Source organism: Strongylocentrotus purpuratus, unplaced genomic scaffold (genome assembly GCF_000002235.5).
Source record: "Strongylocentrotus purpuratus isolate Spur 01 unplaced genomic scaffold, Spur_5.0 spur5_scaffold_5, whole genome shotgun sequence".
Lineage (NCBI taxonomy): Eukaryota > Metazoa > Echinodermata > Echinoidea > Camarodonta > Strongylocentrotidae > Strongylocentrotus > Strongylocentrotus purpuratus.
The window spans coordinates 40,688,587-40,701,338 of record NW_022145611.1 but is presented as its reverse complement, the minus strand read 5'-3'; the positions used below and the strand labels follow the sequence as shown (position 1 = coordinate 40,701,338).

Sequence of the window (12,752 nt, the reverse complement as noted above, 5' to 3'; positions counted from 1 at the left end):
TTTTTCATAGCCTTGTTCATCATCTGTTCGAAGTTGCATGATGCACCTTTAATATATTCAGCTAGTGCAGACGGGGTGACAGAGCCCAAGTCATCTTCCTCTACGGGATTTGAGGTTTCAGCTGGCCCGTCAGGAGCGGCAGCAGCACCATCCAGCTCATCGTCTAAGATGGAGAAGTTTGCTCCCTCATTCTTGTTGGCTTTCTTTGCTCCTTCTTTCTGGCTACGGCGGGTCATGATGGAAAACTAAAATGTTCCAATTGAGAAGTAAACCTTTCAGGAATAATTGCCACTTGTGGATTGTTTGAAGATGTTATCTAGAGTGTATACAAAGATATCTTTTGGAGAGGTTAAGAAGCACGTGTGTTGCTCAGCCAGTCGCCATATCAAGTAGTATCAAGAATATAGGTAAAAGAAGAAAAACACAAAATATAAAGGAAAGGTAAAAAGAAAGTGAGAGAAGGATAAAAGGAATGATAACTTAATAATAATAATGATAATGATACTCAGCTTTTATAGCGCGAATTACAATTAAGTCTCTAAGCGCTTCCAAGCTTGGAGATTATTATCCCGGCTTTAGCTATGCTGCCATTACGGCGCTCTAGCATTTCAAGGAATTAATTCCTGCCAGGTACCTATTTACATCACCTGGGTTGAATGTGGAAATTTTAGATCAATGTCTAGCCAAAGGACATTAGTGGAAAGGGAAAAGAGAAAATGATAGGATTATAAATTAAAAAAAGTATAACATAAGAGAAAAATGGATAACAAAGATAACAAAAAGGAAAATAGGTAATAGGAAAAAAAAACTAAATTGCAAAGGGGATGATTAAGGAAAAGATGAAATCTAAATAAAAAGAATAACAGGAAAAGGGAAAGATAGAAAAGAAAGTGGTAGAAGGATTAAAGATATAATAACATAAGGAAATGTAGAAGAGAAAATGATAGATTTAAAAACAAAGAATAGCTTAAGAAATAAAAGAAAATGATAGTAGGATAAGAACAAAGAATAACATAAGCAAAGACAGAAGACAAAAAGTGGAAGGATTAAAGAAAGAGTAGCAAACATAGCAAAGAGAAGATAAAAGGAAGGGAATAAATATATATATATATACATATATATACACACATATATATATATATATATACATAGAATAAAGTAAAATGAGTAACATGAAAAATGAACCAGACTGAATTCCATAGATGCTGTAAATCAGCAATAATCTATAAACGTCTTTGTAAAGTGCCTCGATAATTATTATTTCATTTAACTGTTACGAATGATCTCAAAGATCTCAATAGTCAGAATGCAAACCGCTTAAATTTGACGTTGCTAGGTAGGACAAGCATTACAGCGTACCCTACCCAGCAACACGTTATACATGCAATTTTTTTCTGACTATTTATATACAATTATTCGTGACAGGTGAATGGAATCATTTTTATCGAGGCACTTCACAATGACGTATTCATTACATTTGGTTATTACGAAAATGGTCTATTGTATTTAAATGGTACGAACGCCGGATCATCACGACCTATTCCTGCACTCATGTTGCTACTAGCGAATCTTTTCATTAACTTGGCAATGTGAACTGAACACAAATATTTACTCACCGTGCCTTTTTAATTCTTTTCCCTTATTTGCCTAGCCCTGCCTTTTTTTTTTTTTGAATGACGGGGAAAGGAAACGAATAGCTTGCTCAATGAACATCAATGTTAAAGGTTCGATTATAAAAGAACCAAGACAGACTACAGCCATATCACCACCAAAAACCATAAACAAAAGACTACACTATTTATTCATGTCCATAGAGGAAAGAGTTTGTAAAGGAAATTGATTGCAGGGGATATATACACATAATGTTTTTATTTGTGATAAAAAAAGCTTTCATATGATTTAGTTCCAACGAGTTTCTTGAATTTATATAGATTTTAAATAAAGATTAAGATCATAAACAAAAGACTACACTATTTATTCATGTCCATAGAGAAAAGAGTTTGTAAAGGTAATGGATTGTGGGGGATATATACACAGAATGTTTTTATCCGTGATAAAAAAAAGCTTTCATATGATTTAGTTCCAACGAGTTTCTTGAATTTATATAGATTTGAAATTAAGATCTTATATTCCAGTTAATATCGATAGTATTTCAAGAAGATTCGGTCTTTAAATTTCGAACTTTGTGAGGGTTTGTAAGTTTGGATTTCCCATTTGTGGCATAATTAATTACAAATAAAGAGGTCACTGCTAATTAAGAAATGTTACCCCCCCCCCAAAAAAAAATCGAACTATGTTGGTTAGCAAATTTGTTGGGGGATGGATTTGAGTCGTTTCGTATTTCCCGATGAGATGAAACCCCGAGAGCCAACTCGATAGCAAATTATTGTACAGAATATCATCGTGATTTATTATCGGAAATTAGAGGAGTGACTTTTTCCCTTTTTATTGGTGAATTTTGTGAATATTTGTTTGAAAGGGGATCGATAATTCCAGAAGCAGTAATTTTTTAAGATTCTTCAAAAACACGCAACTATTATGAATGAAATTTGTCTTAGTACATTCGACTGACACTGTAGATATGCCGAACTATATCCATGGTTTTAAATGTAGGTTAGATGTTATCTGCACAGCTTGATTTAATTATGGACCTACTACAAAGTAGTACATGATTTAATGTATCTATTTCATTCTAACAGGTACAATAACATTGAGACGTCATGCACATCGGCCTTGAGCAAGTACATAAATCGAGAAAATAATGATCGATCACTGCGCTGTTCCTTTTGAAAGTTGTTTGAGGTAATGTCCCCCAATCTAACTTTGTTTGCATTTGTACTTAGCATGTGAGAACACGTTCGACTTTGTGTGGAATATGGAATAAATAATAATGTGATCAGACACTCGTTAGTCCATGACGTGAGTAGACCCCCCCCCCATCCGAAATATGTTTGTTTTTTCTATTACCATAGAAACACCAATCGTAAACTAGTTTTTGAAAGAAGGAATGTGGTATAAGATGAACACACCTTGATCATTCGTAGGTAAATGCTAATTTATCAAGCTTGGAACTACATCTAGCCCCATGGGAACTTGGTAATCTGTTTATGCTATATTCTGTTTGAAGGATCATATTCTTTTTCTCTGACAAAGGTGAGTTCATTTATATAGCAAACAAAAAGTGCAATTCACTTAAAATCGTAATGTGTTATAAAAAAAAAACATATCATTATGTTCATAGAACTTCATAGGTTTTTATAATATTTGTATTTATCTAGATGTTAGCCTAATAAAATAGGTAATAAAGGCAACTGCCAAATTAGAAGTGGGAAAGAACATGAAGAAATAATGAAACTATTAACAACAGATCAATTATATGTGTTCAAAAATACATTTATATATATATATATATATATATATATATATATATATGTATATATATATATATATATATAAATTTACCGACAAGGGTCTGAACAATTTCTTTTTGAAGATGTTGTCAAAATTGTATCTTAAAACTTAACAACTGATTGTATTACGCCTATCGGTGCAATCTTAATTGTTTGCATTGGTCTCTATTTTGGATAAACCAGCCCTAAACTCACGTTCATGAAATTTGAACTTTTTTTTTAACGAATTTTTTTTCCTCGGTTGCAGCACGTTCCGATCCAACATGAATTTTTTAGATCGTGATATCTCGGGAATTCTTTGCGATACATTTTCTAATCGAAACAAAAGTGTAGTCTGAAAATTTTCTGTACAATTCTAACTATTTGATCTAAATAAATGCTGTAGAATGAGAAGTCTTGAATTCCCATTTTTTAAATGTGGCTCAAAATTTGGACATCCATTCATAATATTCGTGTTCATGAAAAGTACAACAATATACGGGGTTAGAGTAAGAAGAACTTAAGCGATATATAGAATTATTGCGCTCCAAAGCGACCTCACTAACAGATAATCATTGGATGTATGGTAAGCCCTGTAATCATTCCTACAATAATAGATCAATAACTTTCAAGGATTGCAAAGATCTTATGATAAGTTATACAAATGAAAAATATTGTGTGGGATTTGTATGATGTTATATGTTCGAGAATTATACTCGTGATACTCTCTCTCTCTCTCTCTCTCTCTCTATATATATATATAAATATATATCACTTCATTGCTATAACATAAGGGGAGAAGTAAAATTAAATAGATTTTTTACTTTGAATTGAAATTAATTAGTTGAAAATGAAGCGGATTCAGTAAAAAAAATTCACATCACACGACATTGTTTTTAGATAGAAAATGAAAGGTATTTGAAATGTCGTTTCTGATTGAGATCGAAGAAGATAATTTGTTTGTTTTACGGTCAAATTCAACCATATATCAGCAAAAATGATGGAAGATTTCCTCGAATATAGTGAGTCAGGTGGTCTGTCAGGTAGAATGAACATTAAATAAGCTACAAGTATTCCATTCTACTTTGTAGGAAAGCAACTGAATATTTGTATCTAATGGAATGTGAATTAAAACTGTATTATATAAAAGGAGCGTTAAAAAACTGGTTCAATTTGCAAAATTTTGATTATTTCTCCTTCAAAACACGAATCTGTTTTCACATGATAATAATAAGAGAAATTGTGCAAACTAGTGTGTTTATTATGTCATAACTGAATAAAAAGATAAAATGATTATCAATGATATAAAACATGAAAATTTGATTTTGTAATCACACGATTTAATAAACAGAAACAGATCACTGGGTTTCCGTTCATACTTATCGAAACAGCAGCTAAATAAATAATAATTCGATTTCATTTAAATTTTATTTAAAAGCTCATGAAAATTTTATTTGATCTTTCGATTAGATTAGATTTTCGGGATTTTTTTTTGAAATACTTTGCATCAAACTAAACACTTTGATTGAATGAATATTTAATTTAAAGTAGCTTTAAACAATTTTTCAAACTCATGGGAACTTCAAATAGCATACGTTTGGGAATTCAAATTCATTATTCATTATGTAGTATTAGTTGTAATGCTTTATTGCTCCCTATGAAATATTTTATTTTTCTTCGAATTTCGACTCTGTATAGACATGACGAGAGAAAGAACAATATATGAAATAGGGTTTCTTGCAAAGTCGTAAATAAAGAAGAGTAGGTAATGATGGCCAATTATAGATAGTTACCTTAAATGAAATAAAACAATTGATGAATAAACTTAATGCGGGCACCGAAGAATGGTTGTTATATTGTTTTTTCTACTATAAGCGGGATGCTCAACGGATACTCTGGACAGATTCTTAAAATAGTGTGCTCAAATTCAGCAAAGTGCCCGCATTCTAAAACATATTGGGCAAAAAATTGGCCAATTTTTACCTAACATGAGGGCAATTATATGTCCAACCAACTGTTGGGTAAATTAAAGATTTTGCATGATTTTACCCAGTGTTGGATAAAAAGAATATACCGAACTTTTAATCAACAAAAATTAACCCAATCAGAAATTCACCCAATTCTCACCATAATGTGTAGCATATATTACACGCTAGTTGGGCGATTAAGTTGGATAACATATTATATGCAAAAGGACATTTGAGCCGCGGCAGGACTCGAACCGCGGATCTTGTGATCTACAGTTGTGTGACATATCCACTCGACCACGACCCTCTTATATGATAATTTAACATAATTATTGTATAATAATGTTGCCTGACTTACGTTTGCCCAGTTACATCTGCCCAACTTATATTGAACATGTAATTGGGTAAATACATGTAGTAAATGGTTGGGAGAAAATAACCCAAATGTTGGACAAAAATGGCCCAACTCTAATTCCCCAATAATATTACCCAATTATTTCATTGGTTACTACATGGTTGGTAGGAAATAACCCAATTGTTGGACGACATTTGCCCAACATCGATTTGCCAAGTAACACCTACCCAACCTATTTTTTTTTACCTTTAATGAGGTAACTTCATATAATAAATGGTTTGGAGAAAATAGCCCAATTATCGGACAAAATTTGCCCAACTTCGATTTACCCAGTAACATCGGCCCAACTTTTTTAACAGTGCGCCTGAAAAACAAAATAAATGTTCTTCGGGTCAAAATCATCAGAACAGCAATAAAGTTCATTATCAGGTCTTTCTCATTCATTCGAATCCAATGCTCAGGATCAACATTCAGTTGGCTAAAATATGCATTCAAATTGGTTTTTTTTTAAGGGCAAGCGATCACATGCTTGCATCATTCATTTTAGGTATGCATTCATATTATATCACGTGACATACAACATGTCTTTGTTAACTCCCTTGTTCTTTTACAAAAGCACCTTTTTCTCAAACCGGCGACTTTTCAGTCAAGGTTAAAAAGAAAAGAAATATCATATTGAATTATACCAGTTTTCGTTGAGAGATTGCACAGAAATATACCAGATAAGCCACCACAAAACAACATAATAATAATAATAATAATAATAATAATAAATTTATATAGCGCAGCTTTTATACAAAATATATTACCGTTTTCACTGAGAAGAGCAGCAGGTTGAGAGCGAGTACATGTATATAAACATGATAAATATTAATTCAATAACCTATTTAAAAGAAAATTCGCCTATTCTATTATACTTTCGCCAGACGCCTATCCCGCTTTGAGACAAAATGATGTTACCGCATTTTGCAGGTTGGGATCAGGGGAAAACTCTCCTTTCCTGAGGTAGAACGTCAACTAGAGGACCCATCGTATATAGGATAGTCGTCCATGGTCATTATTAGGTGAAATTTGTCGACTTTGTGTTAACAATAAAATTGTGTAACGTCCGAAACACCATTCTTGTGATTGCAAAAAATTAATGGATTTGAAAGACCTGATTTGTGTTTTGACTTGTGTTAAGACTTATAATAACTTATTTCATAATGATTTGTTCACTCTAGATACCTTAAAATATGGATTATCATCATTTTATTGGTATTTTTTGTTTCGGACGTTACATTTGTTTCGGACGTTACAACTGTTAACGGAAAATTGGTTTTAACTATAAAATAGTATTGTAGTAATGTATTGCAAATTCCTTTGTTTTGGTGGGTAGCTGCCATGAGATGTTAACAAAATGTTATGATAGATATATCCTGCTGTTCATAAATTTTCTGCTACTTCAAATTGAAAATTGTTTCGGACGTTACAAAACTGTTTACGGAAAATGAGACGACTTTTTCAAATTTTGAGTATATTTCTAATACAAGCGCTACTATAATTAAATTATATTTTCTTTTAATATTATCACTTGGAGCAACTAATAAACTCACTCAAACCATATACAATCTCATTAATTTGTTGTTCTACTGGGTTAAATGAGGGTCTACATTGTTTACGGAAAATGTAACGTCCGAAACGCCATTTTCAATTGCACTTTTCCATCAAAATAGGGGAGTTGATTCAGATTATTGTTAAGTTTCTTAAAGATCCACTCATGCTCATTAATCATCAATATAAAAAGAACATATTGTTTGTGGCTATATATTTTTTTCAGCTCCGACCAAAATGGCATGTCAATTTTGTTACGAAATTCTGTAAACAATTTGATGTTCAGGGATACCTCATGCGCATAAAGCAACGATGAAAATGTTTCATTAAGCTATGGGAGGTTAACCTAGGTCCATGCTACAAAAAAAAGTTGTAACTGATTTCTAATTCTTTATCTTTGTAAAGTTTCAGGCTCTCAAAGGGCCATTTAGCTATTTGGTCATAGTTAAAAAAAAAAACAGTGCCATATATACCATGTCCACACGCACATACCAAACAGAAACAATCATTCACACCACCGAAACATCAACATATGGCAACTAAAATAAGTCATTTTGACCCTTTGAAGTTTGAATATTTCCAAATTATAGTAATTCGAAACATTCTTACTTAAAAAAAAAACTATTTGTCAAATCATAGCAGTGTTTAGCTTATAGTTAATTCTTGGTATTTTTGTCTGACAATGAGTGACCAGAAATATATATACATACATATTGTAAATATTCTGATCCGCACAAGCATTGTCATCCATAAATACAGTAAAATTTGTCTATATCTATATATATATATATATATATATATATAAATCATAACTCATGTAGTGTTTAGCTTTACGGATTTGTCAGCTTAAGCAATACAGACTACCTATATTCTTTCGCCTTAATAGTTAATCCATGGGAAGAAAAGATGGAAATAAAACATGAAATGTAAAATGACTAACAATCTGTAAATGAGATCGATTATGATGATCAAATATGCACTACATATAAAGTAAGCAATTTTACTGATATCATATTGAAACCCCTTGTACAAAAGCTTTGTCAGGGACTATTTAACAATTTTTCTTAATTTGTTAGTAATAATTCTATCCTTGTCACATAATTATGATTTGAACAGTTTGGAGACATATTATATCCCACACGATGCAGGAATAGAAAGCTCAACCTTTTAGCTAGAAAATATGGCAATTTTGTTGATTCACGTTTTACCGAGGAGTTCATAGATAATGCTCTAAGATTTATCCTAACTAATAATTCCTTCTGTTTTAATAATTAAATTTATTAACAAATCAGGGGGACGGCCATTGTAACAGAAATGGCTCCTTCATATGCAATTTTATCGATAGGCTATCTAGAAATTAAGTTATATACTAATGAAGAACGTCACTTTAATAGTGTAGTAGAATCCTGTTAAAAGGAAAATTGGCTGATATATAGATCTGGATGATTGTTTTATTATCTGGAAGGCAGAATTAGGAGCTATAATTACTCAACAATATTCTTCAACAACTACATCCGAACATCATATTTTAGTTTGAAACTATAGCAACAAACAAAAGTGTTTTAATTGAAACTGATATATTCTATAATATCACGGTACTTAAATTCTAACTAGCTAGACGAATTTGCACAATAGTATCACATGCTGATTTTCGTAAAAAACACATTACCGGAAAAAAGTGCGCCTTATACACGGAGATTTACGGTACTTTGTTTTCATTAAAACTCATGATAATCAAATTGATTAAGATGAAACATGATTAAGAAATGTGCTGATAAACGATGCAAAACCTGCCGATATATAAAAAGAAATATATCATATTATCTGGAGAACAATTCATAGGCGAAACAGGCGACAAACTTCGACACAGACTCACTGTACAGACTCAACAAAGATGTGTAATAAATAAACAAAGACGCCAAGAACAATGTCTTCAAATTAAAGTTAGAGTATTTTATCATCACATATTTATTACAATCATAACATTGAAAGAGGCAGAAACTTTATTCCAACTTTATTGGCAACAGTATATATAAATATATATGTGTGTTCTTGTGTGTGTATATATGTTTTTGCATATCATATTTCTTGATTGACAAAATTTATCATGAATAGATATTCTCAGAGGATTTATTCCAGGCAGCACTAAACTTCGAATTTTCAAGATGGAATCTTTTACGGTGGCAATGTTAGCAAATTTGCTTCTTATCCTGTTCGTACTGCAAGGTAATAAAGATATCTTATGGTTACGCTGTCTCAATGTATTTTAATATGATTTTTATTTCATGTTTCCATTGTTAGTCGTATTCTCTAAGCTCACTTATGGGAGAGGGGCTGATGAGCACCGGTCGAAGTTACAATCAACATGTAGAAAACCCAATTCTCGTTACTTTACAATTCATATATTTCAAAATCGTGAGTACTATTTTGTAAAATTCTCTTTGTCGTACAGCCTACGACCAAGGCTATATTTAGATGCCGAAAGATTGGCTAAAACAACCGGTAATATCAGCTTTATCCTTTAATCCTGTAGTCTTTCATTCATTTGTATATTATTTATTTATGTATTAAAATACGTATTTAATAGACAAGGTTTGATCTCGCCTCTACCATGCATAATACTAACTGTAAGTTATATTTTGAATCTGCTAACTACTGAAGCTCGTGGAACAACTACTGAGGCTGAAACTACGGCTGCCACTACGGCTACTGAGGCTGAAACTACGGCTGCCACAACGGCTACTGAGGCTGAAACTACGGCTACTGAGGCTGACACTACGGCTACTGAAGCTGACTCTACGGCTACTGAAGCTGACACTACGGCTACTGAGGCTGACACTACGGCTACTGAGGCTGACACTACGGCTACTGAGGCTGACACTACGGCTACTGAGGATGACACTACGGCTACTGAGACTGACACTACGGCTACTGAGGCTGACACTACGGCTACTGAGGCTGACACTACGGCTACTGAGGCTGACACTATTCTTCAATGTTATTCTTGTATGACTTACTCCATAACGGATGTTTGCTCTACTGCTGATGACATTGCAAGCGGTTCTGGAGTACTAACTTCTACATGCTCTGAAGGACAGAGTTGCTGGGTATGTAAATACTTTGACATTTACATTTTTCTTCACAGGGTTGATCTGGCATGTGTAAATAGTTTGGGATTATAATGGAAATACAATGAGGATATATCTCTAAACTGATGTTGTGAAACAGAAGACATGAATTTGTACAAAGTGAACGTTAATTTTCACCTAATCTTATGTTGTGTCTCATCTGTTTATTTATTTCGTCCTCATGTACTCGGGGTAAGTGATAGTTTTGTCCGTTTGTCTTGGTTTTAATTTTTTCTTCTCTCTTTTGCTTTATTTTTTCTTATCAAAGAAAAAAAATAATGAAATACATTACAAAGCAAGAGAATATTTTTTTAGTGGGATGTCTATAAAAAAACCAATGGACAAAAACATTAGTTAAAGTGACTCGGTAACATAGTTCAAGGTGGACTAAAAAATTGCGTCATTTTTGTATTAAAGGTACACTGTCCTCCTTGTAGCTACTTGCTCCCTCTATATAGAAATCTTCCCCAATCGGTGCCTGTTGGTCCCCCATGATCCTCTTTTTCTTATGTTAAATGAGAGCTGAGTTAATGAGATAGCCACCTGTCACAATAACCTCGCTGGCTCGCTGTGTGGTCTAATCCCTTCTGGCTGAAGTAGTAAAGCCTGTCTTAAAATGTTATTTATTATCTTCCTTCTACTGTACTAAACCTTTAACATGCCAAAAATCCTGAAAAAATTCTCAAACCACAAAGACATTAATGGTTTTCTAAGAAGGCGTCACTGTGCAACACCCTCTAACAGTGATTAACAGTAAATTCTCCTAACCAATTTTGAATTTTCCAAACCGTTTTTACATAAAAATAAGACAAAAGACAGGCTTTTAAAAATCTGTCAACACTTAAATGTCTGGAATGATATATAGAGCCAATTCATTGCTTTGTGACGATTTACATTTAACTAAAATGTAGTTAAATTGTAATAATATAGTTGGGAGAATTAAGGTATTGATCAGATCAGTTTCCCCCAATTTTTATTGTTAATAATGGTCCGTTTTCACTCAAACTTTCAGATTATCTTTAATTGTACATCTAGCATTGAAGTCACTTCCTTAGCACTATTTTTTCTCATCTTTACAATGTTACCAAGTCCCTTTAACTGGATGAGGCGAAAAGCCGTGCGAATAGAATTTGCAAGAAATCAAAAGATAAAAAGAAAATTCTTCAATCTCGTTTAAAAAAAAAAATACTGCCAAAAACTCAACTAGGTACGAACGATCAAGCTACATAGCTATCATAAAACTTCTTCATTTCTTGCAGACTAAACATTATGAGAACTCATCATACACGGTTGTGTCGCGTGGATGCATAGATGAGCCATGCATTGACTTGCATGAAGGTGGTGGACCTTACTGCACTATGGCTAATGGTGCTACCAATTGCACATCCTGTTGTACTGCATCAAAATGCAACGACAACAATTCCAACTCTGAGGGTCTCACTTCTAGCTGTGTGACATGGCTGACATCTCTTTTCTCAGTGGTCATCATGCTCATCACTTATAGAACCTAAATGAACTCAAATGTCAAAAGCTGTTTCCATATTTCCATTTATTATAAAAGGCAAAAATATTCCAACTCCATTCACAATCATATTGTTAATACATTGTTTATTGACTTTTGTAATTGATGAAAGACTAATGGTCGAACTAGGATATTTTGATTGATCAAACAGTATTCTACACAGATTTGTAATATGAAATTTGAAATATGAAATTTTTAATCCACATATGGCAAGCACTTATGTACTCAATGAATTCAATTTCTTAAGATAAAATTAATTATTATATTAATAATACTACTGCTACTAATAATAACAATACTAACAACAATATTGATGAGAATTATAAAGATGATAATGATAGCAATAATGATAATTATAATAATAATAATAATAATAATAATAATAATAATAATAATAATATGTCTTGCTTGATAACCGGGATAGTCTTATCAGATAAACGCACGATAATGCAAATCATATTTCTTATTCGTTATTTATTATTGGCCACTAATTAATTTATAAGAAAAATTTGCAATATTATTATTTAAAAAATTAACACAAATTTATAAATAAAATATGAAACAATGTTTCAACCATTTCTTACAACCACACTATAAGTGTTTGCAAAAGTCAGTAACAGACTAAAGTTTTACAAATAGGTACTGATTGAATAAAAGACTTCATTGAAAATAAATGAAATTCGATCAATTTGAGTCATGGTAAGATTTCCTCTATTGTACATATTTATCACTACAAAAGTTTAGAATGGCGTTAATGTACTATTTACATCAAAAATGTCATAAAATCCTTCCAGAATT

At 32.3% G+C, this 12,752-nt stretch overlaps 1 protein-coding gene across 1 annotated transcript; it reads left to right on the top strand.

Annotated features, from left to right (window-relative positions):
• Nucleotides 1-3,066: 3,066 nt before the first annotated feature.
• On the top strand, nucleotides 3,067-12,196 carry LOC105439524 (autotransporter adhesin BpaC-like). Its single transcript, XM_011668621.1, has 4 exons — nucleotides 3,067-3,153; nucleotides 9,420-9,530; nucleotides 9,966-10,411; nucleotides 11,692-12,196. The coding sequence occupies exons 2-4, from the start codon at nucleotides 9,470-9,472 to the stop codon at nucleotides 11,941-11,943; spliced, it is 759 nt and encodes a 252-aa protein (XP_011666923.1). The 5' UTR covers nucleotides 3,067-3,153; nucleotides 9,420-9,469; the 3' UTR covers nucleotides 11,944-12,196.
• The last annotated feature ends 556 nt before the right edge of the window (nucleotides 12,197-12,752 follow it).

Coding starts and splice junctions, on each gene's coding strand:
- LOC105439524 (XM_011668621.1), top strand. CDS start 9,470: ATGGAATCTTTTACGGTGGCAATGTTAGCAAATTTGCTTCTTATCCTG. Junction 9,531..9,965: donor TATCCTGTTCGTACTGCAAG/GTAATAAAGATA, acceptor TAACTACTGAAG/CTCGTGGAACAACTACTGAG. Junction 10,412..11,691: donor CTGAAGGACAGAGTTGCTGG/GTATGTAAATAC, acceptor CATTTCTTGCAG/ACTAAACATTATGAGAACTC.